This window comes from Micromys minutus, assembly GCF_963924665.1.
Source record: "Micromys minutus genome assembly, chromosome: 18".
Classification (NCBI taxonomy): domain Eukaryota; kingdom Metazoa; phylum Chordata; class Mammalia; order Rodentia; family Muridae; genus Micromys; species Micromys minutus.
In genome coordinates, this window is record NC_137953.1 from 34,682,449 (window position 1) to 34,700,879 (window position 18,431).

Consider the following 18,431-nt stretch of genomic DNA (forward strand, 5'->3'; position numbering starts at 1 on the left):
AATCAGTGGGAGTCTAGACATAATAGAAAGTCAGTTGGATGAAACTAGCCAGAAGCTAGTTACCATGTGCTAAAATTATTTTTACTTGGTACCATGTGGCTTTCACAGAAAGTCTATTTGTGAATTGGGGAGAATAAAATCAGAAGCCTGTGTTATAGATATTTCCAAAGACATCTGTATTTACATCTATAGATCTTCATAAACATCTATGTTGCTCATTCCAATACAGTGTTCTATGCATAGACATTTTACCTGGATCTCTGTATGTAGATTATGCTGCTCTCAGCCTTGTGATCCTTCTGGCTGGCATTATACACATGTGTCACCATGTTTGGCTTTAAAAAGCCACACAGTAAGTTTGTTTAAAATTGAACTATGGAACCAAATATGAGTTATCAATTTCCCATTGACTTTGATAAAAAACAATCTCATGCAACTCATTTGAAATACATGAAATACTTATTAGTTCTACATTTTAAATTTATTTAGAATTTTACATTTAAATTAAAATTATTTTTCACTTCCCATTCTTCCCTCCTACTACCCGTATCTCTCTTAAATTCATGGACTCTTTTCCTCTTTATGCCACACACAGGAACGTAAACACATATTCTGTTGAGTTCTTTTACTGTTGCTGTGTCTATGTGACTTTAGGACTAACATCTTAGTGTTAGTTAACCCATTTCAGTCCTTATCCTTGAGAAAGCCAAATTATCTTCTATATTATTTTTGTATCGTATTCTATTTACTTTTTGTGTTTGCATGTGTCCACACATATGCACAAACATGCTATGACATAGGCATGGGTTATAGGAAAAATTGTAAGATTCAATTCTTTTCCTCCACAATGTGGTTCCTGAGGTCCTGAGGATTTGTACCAGTTGCTTTACTCTTTGAGACATCTCATTGGCCCTATTATTTTGATTTTTTAGATGATAAGGTTTTTCTTAGGGAATGATGAAGCATAAAACCCATAGAACTAAAAAATCTATTGACAGTAAAAAAATTAAACAGAAAAACTTCATTTAAGAGACATCTGAACATTGGAAACTAAACACCAGCCTATAAAGAAATGCTAATTGGTTGGCCAAATTTTAAAATGCTCACAAAAAAATTTAAAAAAAAAAAGTTTGGCTGCTTGACTGTGTCATGACTTGTCCCCAGCAAATGCATCTGCTCAAATTGAACTGGGAGCTTGTCTTCACTCCCTAGTTGCTCCCAGGCACACACCAAATGAATAAACCATCTATTCTGTCTTCAAAATACCCAGATACAATTCAAAGCTTTCCAAAGGAATTTTACTAAGAAAGACAAATAAATGAAACACCTCCACAAAAGATGTTCTCTAGAGATAGAAATACAAACAAAAGTAATGCTTACTGAATTCAGATTTCTGAAGCAGTTCTGATTTTGAGAGACCATTCAAAAATAGAAGCAAAATTTACATAAACAAAACTAGGAACTTTCCATAGTGGGGTCTAAGTCAAACAACTGGTTTAGGGAAGAAAATATGGAGTATTATTTTTCTGAAATATTATCTTTACTCTTGCATAAAAATTGATTAGGAAATTTTGCTAACAGATTAAGAGAAGTAATTAACAGAAATCACATTTATTTTATATGCCTGTTCTGTGAAATAATACTTTATAATTTTATGAGTATAAGATACCATAACTTATTATTCTGAGAAATTGTTTATATTGTGCTTCATAATAATGAGATATATTGAAAAAATTTCAGATGGTCACTAAGTCAAAAAACTTTTTAATAATAGTTTATATTTTATTTTTTGCTGTCTATCTAATGTTGTAGTACCATTCCTAGAAGATACAGCTAACTTTTCAAAATGAAAAATGGATTAAACAACTGCAGGCATCCTCAAGCTTTGGAACATCCCAAGTTTTCTAATTATGCAACAGATGTGTACTTAGGGGACGAGTTCATTGTTTTATATCATGGTCATGCCAATTATTCTCATGAATACATTTTAACAATGAATATCAAAATAATCATAGCACATTAAAAATGGCAAAATTAATTTTACTTCATGAAGCTTTGCATCATAGATTTTGTGTGTGTGTGTGTGTGTGTGTGTGTGTGTGTGTGTGTGTGTGTGTGCCACAAGATGCTTCCTTACTATGCTTTGACCCAAATTATTTGAAATACACTAATCATTTTTTCCATCTAAACTAGAGTTATGAATATGTAAAATAAAATTTAAAAATTTCCCATAGAGAACAGATGTTGCCCTATAGGCCAATTTTTATAGATGATTCCGCCACTCCACTTTTTTCTGCTATATCACAAATATATGTCATACATCAATAGAAAATATGATTAGTTTAAAAATATATTTACAGATTTTCTAAAACTGGCTTTGTAACTTAGAAAATATTTCCATTGAAAGGTAGCTCAACCTGCCAATTTGAGGACACTTAGTTAACTTACATTTATATATTGAGTGATTTGCCAAAGACTACCAGAAATGCAGGAAAGTCATCTTGACTAGTTGAAACAGGAGTAAGAAAAATGTAAGCTGTATAGATTATCTTCTTAGCTGTAAAATTTGCTTCAGATCAATATTCAAGAACTACATTATAAAGGAGAGAATAGAGGGAATTTGAATTAACTGAATGTCTTCACCCTGAACACAAAATATTTTATGAATATTAGAAAGAAGTTTAGAGCATTTAATGACTATATCTGAGAAACTTTGGACTGACCTTTCATTGCATGTATGCATTCAACAATATGTTACTGGTCGGTATTTTTCTCTTATATATTTTTTTGTGTTAAAAATATTTGCTTGTCCGAGGAAACATCTCTTCTTTCTACACAGTATTTTCAATAAAGTCACTGCCACTATCAAACCTGGATCTTTTAGGTGTCCTTGGAATCTACACTCAGTTCTTTATGATTTCATGTCAGTCAATTGACCAGTTGAGAAGTTATCTCGACAAATTGTATTTTTGTTGGAAATCATTCTGTTACTGACACTTGGTTCTTGAAAATATGTTTAATCATAACATTTTAAGTACATATAAATATTATGAAGTCCAATCCTGTCCTTAAGACAATCTATTAAGGTCAACTAGCTGAATTTACAAAAACATTAATTATTGATTTAAGGATGAATATTTACATATTCTTTGAGTTTGATTATTTTGTTTAATCTTTACTTTTTAATAGTTTGTTAGATAAGAACATCTTAGAGCCATAATAGACTTGAAATAAATGAATAAGTTTAATAATCATTGTGTTAAAATATTATTATTTCAAGCACGATGATTTGGTTACATGGAAACCCAACAGCAATTTGGTTTGCTTAAATAATGCCAGGAGGTAGGACTACATGCTAACACCGTTATGTGTTTAGCTATTAGAACAGAGCCTTTAGTCCTCGTGGTAGATTACTTTTCAACTGTATAAATCATTTATGTATATTTGCTCTATCTTATTCTGGGTCTCCGGATAGTTCCTGTTTACTCTGAACCTCCCCAGATGAGCTTACCAGAGAAGAAAAATATAAAATTTGGTTGATTCATCATTTCAACTGACTTGCAGGTAAAATTAGAAAATAATAATGTAAAATCAGAAACAAGCAATCTACTTCTTGGCCTTTTGGCTAAAATCAAGTGCAGAATGCAAGCAGGAGTGCCTTGGCACTTACAGCCCTTAAGAACAGTGATGTACAGTTCTGTGAAGAGGTGAAGGCCATGGAGCTAGTCCTAACAGATAAACAGAGCCCGTTGTATGAGGAGACAGGACTCCTTCAGTGGAACATCTGATTGACAGCTAGTGCAACAAGTTAATGCTGAAATTATAGAATCTTTCTGGAACATCTCTTCCAAATGGTGCTATAAAAGCACAAGCTAGGAACAGATTATATATGACCTCAGCCCTGGAGGAGCTTGAAGCCTAGAGCTGGGGTGAAGAAAAGATAGGAACCAAATAATTGTGTGTTTGAAAGGGTGTCAGGTGTCTGCACTACACTTACAGAATAACCATGTACTATTCAAAATTGCAGAGGAAGTTACACACCTGGTTTATTTAGCATGACCTCCTCCCTTGTAATTGGCACATCTGTACTAAGTGCTCTGTAAATGCTACTTTCCTCTCTCCAATATATTTCAGAATTGCTACTTGCAAATTAAACATCACTGTTGTCGCTGCTCCCCCATTGAAAGGTGGTTAGCTGCTTTTTGCTTCTGCTGCCATCACAGAACATACCATTATCTTGTTAGTTAAGCCAAACTTATCCATACCTGTTGGTTTTGGTTGGTATTTTGTGTATCCCCTCAACATGTAACTAATGCTCCTGTTTCAAGGAACAAATAATGTTTATCACCAAATTGCATCTAGTTCTTTTTTTCTGGTTTATAGTATCTCATGTTGCAGTATCATTTTTTGCAATACTATAGTTATCTAGGAATATGTAAGGACTCTTAAGTCTAAACTTATAGTATATACTAAGCTTTAGCTTATGATATCATAAGAATACCTACTTAAAACAGTGTCCAATAAAGCCAAGCCTGCCTTTCCTCAGTTGATATATACATTTTTACTATTCTGTTTTGTATTTACCTCTTGCTATTTTTTTTTCTAACACATGCCATATAGGTTTCTACGAGTAACACTTTGGAGTATTGACTGAGGTAATTAGCCTATTCCATTAAACATATAATTATCTTTAAACTAATAGTAAGAACTACTTAAATCCCCATGAGGTGAAAAGATACCAAACACTGTCATGTAACTGCAAATGTTATTTGACCTTATACATAAAATAAGCATGCCAAGGAATACCAATTTCTCTACTAAATATGATATCACATCTAGAAATGTGGCTCTCAGCTTTTTAAAATTGCAATCCTCTAATGCATTTCCTCGTATTTTATAGACATTTACATAACTATAATTCATAAATTTAATCTGCTACTGTTAAGAATCACCATGTAAATATCTGATACAAGAATACCTGATACAAAAGCCCTAAGAGTTTCACAACCAACAGGTTGAAAACTTCTGGTCTAGAAGGATTAGTAGATTTATGTTGTATAATCAAGGTCAACCGACTTTCTTCTTTCCTCATACCCTATCATTTTTATCACCTCTATTTCTCATATGCACAATTTAAGGCAATGAAGAAAACATTTTAAAATTTCAAATGGACATATAACCATTAGCCTGTAATGCCAGTTTCAGAAAGAAGAAAGAAATGAATGAAAGAAGTGGGGGAGGGAGGAGGGAAGACAGGGTGAGAGAGAAAGTGAGAGAAGGGAGAGGGAGAAGGGGAGGGGGAGGAGGAGTGGGAGAGGGCAGGAGAGAGAGAGGGAGAGAGACCAAGGTCAGCTTTGGGACCATTGATAGAAATTTTAGAAGCAAATTCAAACATGACACTGACCTGAGGAGATGTCGATTTGGCTTGTCTTGGTCTGTGTGGTGTTTATATGGACACCCACTTTGCTCTCCACAAGGTCAATCTCCACATTGCCCAAGTTATCTGCAAAGTGACTGAAGAGCAGGAGACCACTGGGGTTCCAAGTCCTAAACTGGAAACTGACTGAGAACAGGTCCTGATTAAGCCTGCCAGGCACCTCCAGGTAGCTTGTAGCATTGAAGAAGACTGGTACTGTATAGGGCTCCACACAAGAAAAGCTCAGGTTCCCCTGCAAGCAAATAAACATCTATGTGAGGGTATTGACCAAGAGCTGGTTCTACAAATGTCAAAGCAGTGTTCAAATCCATACTAAACTTAAGGGCTAACACCTCAGCCTGATTCAGTGCACGCATGAATCCTGCTGGGTTAGACCCAATAATGTAATAGTTGAACTTCTAGTTCAGAGTGTAGCAAGTTAAACCTGTGAAAAGACTGACAGTTTACCTGCCTGCTGTGACAGGGAGACCACATTATGGATTTTTTTCATCCTTTTAAGAAATTGTCTTCTATATGTTTAGGAATTTGAGGATAGTTTTATCTCTGTGTCACTATGATGTACATAAATATGTATATATGCAAGTACAATGTATAATATACTTATATTATAATGTAAAATATAATAAATATAATTATATATTATACATTATATTTATATATTTATAAATTTATATATCTATATATTATATAAAATATCCCCAAAGCCCAAATATTGCATTGTAGCCTATTAACTATTAAATCTGAATCAAATTATCTTCTTCAGGTAATATTTGAATTTACATTTTCTGTAACTTTGCAGTTTATTTTTTAAAGCATGTTTACCTTTCCATGGATAAGAACTGCCTATGCAGAACAACTGAGGTGTTATATGCGAGCACTTGGCTGTTGTATAAAGTTGATGGTTTGTGTCTCGGACAATTACAGAGAATTTCTGAGAAAGAGTAGTGGCGGGTGAGCTAGTGCACCCAACAGGAATAGTGTGGTTGTGAGAAGATAGGGTGTCTGCGGCAGCTGAGTGAATTTCACTGAAATAAAAGCTACTAATACCTTTGAGAAAATTTCTTAGTGAATAGTCACTTTGAAAGACGGTTTACAAAATGTTCTATGTCACAGAATTCATATGTAATCTCTTTTCAACATTCATTGTAGTTTTAGTTGCCTTGGTAATGTGCTTCCATAGGTGGTACTCTGTAGTTTGTAGTTTGAGTACTAAATAGATATGTCTCAAAATCAACTCTGAGGTTTAGTTAGAACGAATATTTTACTTATTAAAAATGCAAATAATATTTCAATTTACACCTTTCTTCTGAAATGTCATTGTCTAAGAACAGTGAAAAGACCCTTGTGCCATTTTATCCAATGCTTAAACCTTAAAAGTATGTGTGTGTGAGTGTGTATGTGCGTGTATATATGACATATGGACTGTGTGTGTTAGAAGGAGTGAATAGTATGTGGATTATGTTTGTGTGTTTATATGCACTCATAGACTGTGGCATGTGTGCTCATAGTCTGTTTGTGCTTCTATGTATATCAATTGCTCTACTAGTGCTTGTAAGTTTATATTATGTGATTGTCTCTGCATTATTGTATGTGACAAACAAGATGTGTGCATTTGTACATGTGTATAATGAATAGTAGATATGTGTCTCTCTGTGCATTACTATGTGGTATACATGTGTATTACACTGTGTGCATTGGTCAGCATTTTGTATTGTTTTGTATTGTATGTTATATATGTGTAGTGTGGTTTGAATAATTGTTCCCATAGGTTCATATATTTGCAAATTTTTTCACTAATACTGTGAGTGAAAGCATTATGGTAGCTGTGGCCTTGTAGGAGGAGTTGTGTTACTTACTTGGACCTAGATGTTCAAAAATCCATGTCAGGCTTCCTCCTTCCCTCCCTCCCTTTCTCCTCCCCTCTGCTTCAGATCAGGAGGTAATTATTAATTACTGCTCTAGATCCATGCTCATGTTATGCTTCTCACCATGATGACAACCCACCAACCTTCTGAAACGTTAATCAAGCCCTCCAATTCTATACTTTCTGTTATAAGAGTTGCCTTGTTCAAGGTCTCTTCACTGCAATATAGCAGCGCAGACAGTAGGTTTGTGTGTGTGTAGTAAGTGGAATGTGTGGTGGCATGTCCAGTATGCAGTGGGTGTTAGTGCGTGTATTTGCGGGTACATAATATGCAAAGTGTATTTTTTTGTGTTTAGTATAGGTGATGTGTGTATTTGGGTGTATGTATGAGTCATTCAAATGGTCACCTATATAGGGCCTATAAGCTATACTTATCACTTAGAGTCACCTTGGAAAGTTGTTATTCCAGGTTTAATCTTAATATTTATAATTTACAAAATGTTCATATTTTTCTCTTTAGAAAAAAAAATATTTACATTCCAGACGTAGCTCCGGGCATAGTTCCACCTCTGAGTCCCTCCTCATACAGTTTCTCATTCCATTCCTCCTCCCTCTTGTCTCCCAGAGGGTGGTCCCCACTGACAGTCATTCTCCTTCTCTGAGGCCTCAAGTCTCTAGAGGATTAGGCACTTCTTATCCAACTGAGACCAGACCAGGCAGTACTCTGTTATATAAGTGCCAGGGGCTTTAGACTATCCCTTGTACACAGCCTGAGTGGTGGCTCAGTATCTGGGAGCTTCCTGGGGTCTGGGTTTATTGGGACTGCTTGTCTACATATGGGGTCACCCTCCCCTTAAGCTTTTTCAATCTTTTGATTAATTCAACCATAAGGGGTCTCTGACTTCAGTCCAATGGTTGGGTGTAAGTATTTTTGTCTGTCTCAGTCAGCTGCTGGTAGGGCTTCTCAGAGGACAGACATACTAGACTCCTGTCTGTGTGTATCTGGGTAGAGCAGACCTCCTAAGAGACAGGTATGGTGTTGAATTTGGGAGTTTATTGAGCCAGCTGAGCTGGCCTAGTTAGAGAAGCAATCAGGAGGTTCATATTTTCTTATGGTATCATCTCACATTATAGTGGATATCTGTGCAAACCTTATCACAGTGCTGCTTTGCGATAAAGTTATCTTTCTCTAAGTCTATTCTTTATCACTTGCTTAAAGTGGCTCAAATTTCAGGATTTTATTATTAGTGCTAATTCCTCACTATATTTAAGAAAAAACATTATCACAGAATCATTTGCTTTAAACTAGTTTTGCATTTTTTTCTCTTACTGAAGTCTCCTCCCTGAGTTGAGACTATGTATTTGTCCAGGTATTCTTTTGACTTTTGTCATTGTCGATCATGAGCTCAAATTTGGAAAAATAGCACCATCAGAGTGTTTTAGAGACAGTGTAAAGAGTAAAGGAATTGTCTCGAAAACTTGGTGGTTTTCAAGAGAGTGGTCCTTACAATCTCAGGCACTCACTCCCACATGGCAGTGTTTAAACAGAAATAGTTTCTGACCAGGCAGAACCATAGAGAAGCCCCATGATTAACATTTGTTAGTTTCTTTTGTGCTACCCAGCAGTACAAAGGGAGGCAGGATGCTGAAATAACTTCACTACTTGTTCTTCTCCAAGAAAGCTGAAGCCAATCTCCAAAGGATCCTGAATAAACTCAGTGTGAGTTTTTGTGGCTCCCTTTCTTTTTCCCCCAGAAAATATTTTTGTTTTAAATTTAAGTCATTATTGAATTATTACAGGGATACTTATTTTATATAACCGCAATGTTCTTTATTGACATTTCCATATATGCATATAATTAAGTATGGTCACCCTCTTTATCCTCTAAAATCTTCCTCTGCGACTGTTAGTCAGTCTTCTTTCTTATAAGTCCTAAATGGACACTTTAAAAATTACTGGACACACAAGCTTAACCCAAAGTCAATGTGAATGTTGAGTACATAAAGTATCTATACATTGTTGGGCAATGTCTGCTTTATGTTATTGAGCTGAACCCATGTAGTGTGAAAAGGGCTATATGTCTGTTGTTATTCAATGCTCCTGGATCAATATTCTGGACTCTTACCACATTTGATGGCTCTAATTTTTTTCTTCGGGCAAGATCAGTAATATTGACACCATTGTAGTTGATGCTTTCCATGCAGCCCTTGAAGTTCTTTCTGTTACTGGAACTTGGCTTGCCAGAGAAAGGTATTCCTCCAAATGTTATCTTTGAAAAAAAATACATGTAAATGTTTACATTTTCTTACAATAAATGAAACAAAATTATAAATACAACTAATGTCAGACACCTTTATTTCAGTAAAAGTTATGCAAACGTTATAATATGTTGCCTAAAAAATCTTTTGCTCATTACATTATGCTGTTGCTGAAACACATAATGAAATCATTAATTCCAATAATTAGTTTATAACTTTACCAATAAAATGTCAAATGTCACTATTTGCATTGTTTTAAAAATCTAAAGGCATTTTATAAATTGTTTTGAGATAATTTTAGAAAGATTTTATCTGGAAACTTTATTTTATTAAGGAATATAAAAACTAGATTTTCATATTTATCATTTAAAGACATGTTACCAATAAATGCCTCTACTAATCTCAAGACAACCAGAACTAATATAATAAGCTGATAAAAGTGTAGCCTAAAGCAAAGAATACTATACTTACTCTCTGGAGGTTTTGTGAAGTCTAATGATTCTTTGAGTCAAATGTTCATTAAAATTATTTTGAATGTAGAAAACAGCTAAAAAATACCATTAGCGTATGACTTATGGACTTTGTGGGGCACAGGGATTGTAAGTTGAATCATCAAGGTTTGTGCATTTTATAGATCTTGCAGACCTTAAGGAGTAATACCAAACCGCCTACACATGCTCCATTGAGCATAAAGGCTTCTAGGTGATATGATTTTCTTATCAGTTTGTAGCCTCTGTACAAATGACACAAAATTATACTTTATCAATAGTGCATCAATGAATAAAAGTATAATTGTAGCTCTAATGTCAAAATATTTGGAGTTGAGATTTTTTCAGTGTTATCACTATCAATTTTTCCCTTATAGTTTTTCATGTAAAAGCAACTGTTGAGACATTCTTGAAAAGTGAAGACTTTATATTTGATATAAAGTAAGGGTGTGCTACATATCAGGAGGTACATGAGTAAATTATGTTTCATTATTTAGTGTTCTGGCACTTAAAATGCTTAATTAGTTTTAGAGAAAAAGAGAAAATAATAATTGTTTATGACACAATGTTTTTAAAAAAAACACCTTGTAAAATAAAATTAACTATTATAAGTCATGTTACGCTGAATATACACCACAAGCAATGATTCATACATGAGAAGAGAATTTAAAAATAAACACATAGGAAATAATTAGGAATCTACAAAATGAAAATATAGAGTAGTTGGAAATAGTAGAAATGTTAAGAGAATATTTATAAGTTATAGTGACCTAGTCGGTCTAGGTTTTAAGAAATCAATTCTGGTAGTGATGATAGTGACTATAATGTCAAAATGAAATACTAGATAGCTATAGAGGTTTTTTTTTTTTGTTGTTGTTGTTGTTGATTACTTTTAAGGGGTTCATAGACATAGAACTTATATTATTTTTTTAAAAATGTATTGTTAATATTAGTGTGTGTGTGTGTGTGTGTAGGTTGATGTAAACAAAGTACATGATTGGGCATTAGAGAGAGGGTGGAAATAGAGTTTTCGTAAGGCCGAAGAGAAGGAGAAGTGGGCAATTCAAGATGGAAGACAAAGATGACCCATCTCCCCTGTGTGGCTCTAAGTAGCCATGGGTAATTATGTATACTTTCTAGGGCTGGACCTCTCTATAGGTCAATTTATCTTATCTAAGTAGGCAGTTTATATCATTATCAACTGGCTGTAAGCTTATTGTGTGGAGAGATTATGGGTTGAGAATTTAACATATAAATTTGTTTGATAGATTATTGATTGTTGAGTCATGCTTTTACCCGGCTGTGGAAGACAGTGTGTGAAAGCAATGGCTGAGAGGCAGCTGGAACTGATAGTTCATTCTCTGTTGCCCGTCTGAGGAGAGGGCATACAGGCCCAAGGAACAAGATGTATGGATACTAGGTTTGGTAACTAAGTCCCTTAGGATACTGCACTTGGCTCCCCACTGGAGAGGCTCCCCAGACTGAAAGCACCTGCAGAATCTCACTACACAAAACCAATAGCAACAGATTAATTTTTAATATTTACAGCAACATATATCTGAAACTGTGAAGGTCAAAAGGGATTTGAACCCAGGCTTTTAGTTCTTCTGAATGATAATGGTTTAACATTTTTTATATCTATAGTCCATTCATAAGTCAAAAAATAAAAATAAAAACCCACTGGGGAGAGTCACTCTTTGATTCCCAAGCAGAGATGTGTTTTGATAAAAGCATGGTAGATCCAGAAACACAGTCCTAGTGAGACTGCTGTGAGTAGCCAAAGCACAGAAAGGTCTAGGCCAAGCACACAAAAAATGTGGCCCTCCATGTCACGCGCCCATGCTTCCCGCTGCTAGGAACAGGCATGCAACAAAACAAACAGCTTCTTCTGCGGATAACCTTTATTGAACAGCACTTTGAGCAGGGGCTTCATGAGCAGGAAACTTGTCTCTGAGTCAGGGACTCCCTACCGAGTTCTACTCTCTAGACAGCCTCTCACGCGCGGTCCCCCATGAGCGATCTTTCTGTCCAGTCTCTGTCCACGTGGGACCTCCCGCAATCTCTCCTATCGGGTCCCTCTCCACGTGGTGCCTCTCCGCCATCCCTCCACGTGGGGTCTCCCGCAATCTCCCCACTGTCTTCCTCTTCTTCTTTTCACGTGGGGGAGAAAATGCACTGCTATACATGCCTAGGAGACTTGTGTTGCTACCTGATTGGTGCATCCTCCTGTAGCTCAATCACGTGCTCCGGGGGTGGGCTGTGACTTATGTGGTGCATACGCATTAAGTCTCTTGGCTGGGCAACAGCTCTGTTTGCTGAGTTCTCGGCGGGAAGCCGGCACCATGTTTGGGTGCAGCACCAGCACCATTTTTGGGTGCAGCACAAACGGCTCCCTACACCTCAAGTTGGTTTAGAGGAGTAGGAACCCTGGCATAGGGACTTGGTATCTGCCTAGAAAGTCCTTGCACAGGAACCAAACACTCAGACCATTTGCCACCGGGAACAGCAGAGATCCAGGGACACAGGGCTGGTGAGTAGCCAAAGCACAGAGAGGGCTAGTCAGAGCACACAGAAAATGTAGCCCTCTGGTTCAGTGGAGCCAAAACTCTGGCATAGGGACTCGGGATCCACCTGAAAAACCCTGGCTCAAAGTCTATACACACAGGTCCACAGTAAGGCACAAGCCCTTGTCAGTGGGAGCCAGGGTTTGCCCAGGAAAAGCAGTGCTTGAAGTTCAACTCTACACACCCTCTTACAACTAGACTAGAGAGGAGTCTGACACATAGGCTCAGGGAGAGAAAATCGGGAGTCCTCAGAGAACAGAAAGTACTGTACTATTGGGAAAAATGTAAATAGTGGCACAGATAAACAGCCATGTCCCTGCTAGTAGTACTCAGAACCTGTAGGCACAGGGATGAGCTACCAGAAAAGCCTCAAAAGAGCTCTCACATCTGAGTCCACACAGAGCTGAGTCACTGCTAACAGACTCACTGCTTGCCCACCAAATGTCAAACAATCAGAATCAGTGTTCTTCCTGAAAACTCGAGCCCATAGGGACATGGGAGAGATGGGTACAACAAGATGACCTATAATCACAGACAACAAGATGGCAAGAGTAAAGTGAAAGAACTTAAGCAATGGAAACAAAGACAACGTGGCAACATCAGTACCTAGCTATCCCATCACACCAAGCAGTGGAATGCCAAACACTCCAAAAAAAGAAGACTCAGACCTGAAATTATACCTCAAAATGATGATGGAGATCTTTGAGGAGAGCATAAATAACTCCCTTAAACAAGTACAGGAGGACAACCAAAAACAAATAGAAGCTTTTAAAGAGGAAACAGGAAAAACACTCAAAGAAATACAGGACAACAGAACCAAAGAAATGAAAGAATTGAAAATGGAAATAGAAACAATAAAGAAAACGCTAAAAGAGGCAACCCTGGATGAGAAAAACCAAAAAACGAAATCAGGAGTCACAGATGCAAGCATCTTCAACAGACTACAAGAGATGGGGAAGAGAATCTCAGGGGGTGAAGACAACATTGAAAACATAGAAAAAACAGTCAGAGAAGATGCAAAAGCCAAAAAGATCCTAACACAAAATGTCCAGATCCAGGATGCAATGAGAAGACAAAACCTAAGGGTAATAGAAATAGAAGAGGGCAAAGAATATCAAATAAGAGGCACAGTAAATATATTTAAGAAAACCGTAGAAGAATACTTCCCTAACTTTAAGAATGAGATGAACATGAGCATAAAAGAAGCATACATAATTCCAAATAGAGTGGGCCAGAAAAGAAATTATTCCCAACACATAATAGTCAAAAAAATAAGTGTTCAAAATAAAGAAAGAATACTATAATCAGTAAGGGGAAAAGATCATGTAACATATAAAGGTAGACTAATCAGAATTACACCTGACTTCTCAACAGAGATTATGAAAGCTAGAAGATTCTGGACAGACATCATACAGATGTTAAGAGAACACAAGTGTCAGCCCAGGCTGATATACCCAGCCAGCAAAACTCTCAATCACCATAGATGGAGAGACCAAGATATTCCAGGACAAAACTAAATTTACACAATATCTGACCAGAAATCCAGTACTACAAAGTATAATAGGTGGAAAACCCAATACAAGGAGGGAAACTACATCCTAGTAAAAACAAGAAAATAACTAAGCAAGAAAACCAAAAGAAGAAAGACACACAGACACAATTCTACCTTTAATTGTAAAAGTAGCAGGAAACAGCAACCAAGATTCCTTAATATCTTTTGACATTGAAAGACCCCCTCCTGCTTTAGCTGCAATAACGCCATTTCATGCTAGGCCCAGAGCAGGCAAGGATAAAAAAAAATACTGAAACAAAAGTGAGCCAGAGGACAGCCCAGTCTTTGTCAGAACAAAAATATCTGCAGTTGACCACCTGGACCAAGGCAAGGACATCCTGCCACACATGTTAAAGCAAGGACGAAAAACAACTCCTTGTCCAAAAGGAGGGGCCCAGGCCGCCCTCCTCTTCTGAGAACTTGGGTCTGTAAGGCTGTGCAGGCTGGGTCGGGGTCCCAGGTGGCCAAGCAAGATACTGGTGGGCGGCCAGCTAGCAATAGACAAAGAAAGGAAGACATTCAGACAAGCCCAGCTTTCAGATAAGCTGCAGCCCCCGACTAGAACCAAGAGTTGTGTCCTTGGAGCCATATGTCTGCCATAGTTTCCACACTTAGATAAGCCCAAGGCAACTATTCTCAGGAGCTGCAGCCCCAGCTGGTATCAGGAGCTGTTTCCTTGGAGCCATGTCCTTGGGCTCACTCCCTGGCCACATTTAAACTAACCAATTAAAACCCTGTTGCTATGCTTCTGCTTCTGTACCTTGCTTCTGCCCCCCCAAAGCCCTATAAAAGGGGGACTGCCCCTTTGTCCGGCGCACAAGTCCTCTGAGAGACTGTGTGCCCACTGGTACCTGTGTAAATAAACCTCTTGCTACTTGCATCCGAAGTGAGTGGTCTCGCTGCTCCTTGGGAGGGGTCTCTTCAGACGGAAGATACCCCCCGGGGGTCTTTCAACATAAATGGACTCAATTCTCCAATAAAAAGACATAGGCTATCAGACTGGATACATAAACAGAATCCAGCATTTTGCTGCATACCGTAAAGTCATATTAGAAACAGATATTATCTCAGAGTAAAAGGTTAGAAAATCTTCCAAGCAAATGGCCTCAAGAAACATTACAATATAGAATAAAGTAGATTTTTAGCCAAAAGTTATCAAAAAAGATAAGGAAGGACACTTTTTACTTATTACAGGAAAATTTATCAAGAAGAGCTCTCAATCCTTAACATATATATTCCAAATAAAAAAGCACCCATATTCATAAAACAAACCCTACTAAAGCTCAAAAAATATATGGCACCTCACACAATAATAGTGGGAGACCTCAACACCCCACTCTCATCAATGGACTGATCATGGAAGCAGAAACTGAACAAGGATGCAGTGAAACTAGCAGAGGTTATGAACCAGTTGGAATTAGTAAACATCTACAGAATATGTCACCTTAAACAAAAGAATACACCTTCCTCTCAGTACCTCACAGCACCTTCTTCAAAATTGACCATATAATAGGTCACAAAACAAGCCTCAATAGATATAAGAAGATTGAAATATTCCCATAAATCCTCTCAGATCACCAAGAATAAAGGATGGTCCTTAATAACAGAAAAAACAAAAAAGCCCATATGACAAGGAAACTGAACAATACTCTATTAAACAATATCATGGTCAAAGAAGAAATAAAGAAAGAAATTGAGGATTTTCTAGAATTTAACGTAAATGAAAATACAACATACCCAAACCTATGGGATGTAATGAAAGCAGCACTGAGAGGAAAACTCATAGCTCTCAGTGCTTCCAAAAAGAAACTGGAAAGAGAATAAACTAGCAACTTGACAGCACTGTTGAAAACTCTAGAACAAAAGGAAGCAGATATACCCAAGAGGAGTAGATGGCAAGAAATAATGAAACTCAGAGCAGAAATTGACCAAAGAGAAACAAAAAGAACCATTCAAAGAATCAATAAAACCAAGAGAGGATTCTTTGAGAAAATTAACAAGATTGGTAAACCCTTAGCCAGTGTAACTAAAAGGCAAAGAGAGAGTATCCAAATTTACAAAGTCAGAAACGAAAGTGGAGACCTAACAACTGAAACTGGGGAAATTCAAGAAATCATCAGATCCTACTACAAAAGCATATACTCAACAAAGCTGGAAAAATCTGGAGAAAATGGATTAATTTCTAGAAAGATACCAGATAATAAAGTTAAACCAGGACCAGGTAAATCATCAAAAATAATCCCATAACTCCTATAAAATATAAGAAGCCATCAAAAGCCTCCCATCCAAACGAAGGCCAGGTCCAGATGGGTTCAGTGCAGAAATCTATCAGATATTTATTGAAGTCCTAATACCAATATTCTCCAAATTATTTGATAAAATAGAGTCAGATGAAATATTACTTAACTCATTTTCCAAGGCCACAATAACCCATGCTTCTAAACCACACAAAGACCCTACAAGGAAAGAAAACTTCAGACCAATCTCATTTATGAACATTGATGCAAAAATATTCAACAAAATCCTTTCAAATCGAATCCAAGAACACATCAAAATGATCGTTCACGATGATCAATTAGGCTTAATTCCTGGGATGTAGGGATGGTTTAATATACGAAATCCATCAGTATAATCTACCATATAAAATAACTCAAAGGAAAAAAACCACATGGTCTTCACACTAGATGCTGAGAAAGCATTTGACAACACCCCTTCATGTTAAAAGTCTTGGAAAGAAAAATTATCCAAGGCCCATATCTAAACATAATAAAGCAGTATACAGCAAACCAATAACCAATATTAAACTTAACGGTGAGAAATTTGAAGCAATCCCAGTAAATTCAGAGACTAGACAAGGTTGCCCACTCTTCTCCTACCTATTCAATATAGTACTGGAAGTCCTGGCTGGAGCAATTAGACAGTAAAAGGAAATCATAAGGATACAAATCAAAAAGAAAGAAGTAAAAATATCACTAGTTGCAGAGGACATGATAGTGTATTTATGTGACCCCAAAAATTCCAACAGTGAACTTCTAAACCTGATAAACAACCTCAGCAAAGTGGTTGAATATAAAATTAATCAAACAAATCAGTTGCCTTCCTCTACTCAAAAGACAAACATGCATATAAAGAAATTAGGGAAAAGCTACCATTCACAATATTCAAAAACCATATGAAATCCCTTGGTGTGACTTTACCTAAGCACATGACAGAAATGTATGACAAGAACTTCAAATCTCTGAAGAAGGAAATCAAGAAGATGGAAATATCTCCCATGCTCATGGATTGAAAGGATCAACATTGTAAAAATGGCAAAATCTTACCAAAAGCAATCTACATATTCAATGCAATCCCCATCAAAATGCCAACCCAGTTCTTCATTGAGTTGGAAAGAGCAATGTGTAATTTCATCTGGAATAACAAAAACCAAGAGTATTGAAATCCATCCTCAACAACAAAAAAACATCTGTGGGAATCACCATCCTGACTTCAAGTGATATTACAAGGCAATTCTGTTAAAAATTGCATGGTATTGGTACAAAGATAGGCATATTGATCAGTGGAACAAAATAGAAGTTTAAGAAAAGATCCCTCACACATATGGTCACTTGACTTTTGACAAAGGAACTGTAACATTCAACGGAAAAAGGACAGACTCTTCAACAAATGGTGTTGGTCCAACTGGAACTCAGTATGCAGAACAATAAAAATAGACCCTTTCTTATCTCCTTGTAAAAAGCTAAAGTGCAAGTGGATCAAATATCTCCACATTAAACCAGGTACACTGAAACTATTAGAAGAGAAAGTGGAAAAAACCTTAGAACACATAGGCACAGGGGATATTTTCCTGAACACACCAAAGGTTTGTGCTCTAAGGTCAAAGAATGACAAATGCAACTTAATGAGATTGCAAAGTTTCTGTAAGGCTAAGGACACTGTCAAGAAAACAAAATGGCAGCCAACATTGGGAAAAGGTCTTTACCAACCTCACATCTGATAGGAGCCCAATATTCAAGGTATACAAAGAACTCAATTAGGTAGACACCAGAGAATCAAACAATCCTATTAAAAACAGGGTACATAGCTAAACAAAAAATTCTCAATTGAGGAATATGGAATGGCTGAGAAGCATCTAAGGAAGTGCTTGACATTCTTAGTCATCAGAGAAATGCAAATCAAAACAACCCTGAGATTCCACCTCATACCCATCAAAATGGCTAAGATCAAAAACTCAGATGACAGCAGATGCTGGAGGGAATGCAGAGAA

General features: G+C 36.7%; 1 protein-coding gene across 1 annotated transcript in view; it reads right to left on the reverse strand.

Moving 5' to 3' along the window:
- The window catches only part of CNTNAP2 (contactin associated protein 2), a gene marked incomplete at its 3' end in the record, with an annotated part of 2,047,702 nt that overhangs the window by 1,157,487 nt on the left and 871,784 nt on the right, over positions 1 to 18,431 (reverse strand). The window contains exons 7-8 of the mRNA XM_080931878.1: positions 9,428 to 9,571; positions 5,405 to 5,669 (exon numbers count right to left, since the gene is read on the reverse strand). Of these exons, the coding sequence (XP_080788004.1) occupies positions 5,405 to 5,669; positions 9,428 to 9,571 (409 nt within the window). The remainder of the gene's footprint in view (positions 1 to 5,404; positions 5,670 to 9,427; positions 9,572 to 18,431) is intronic.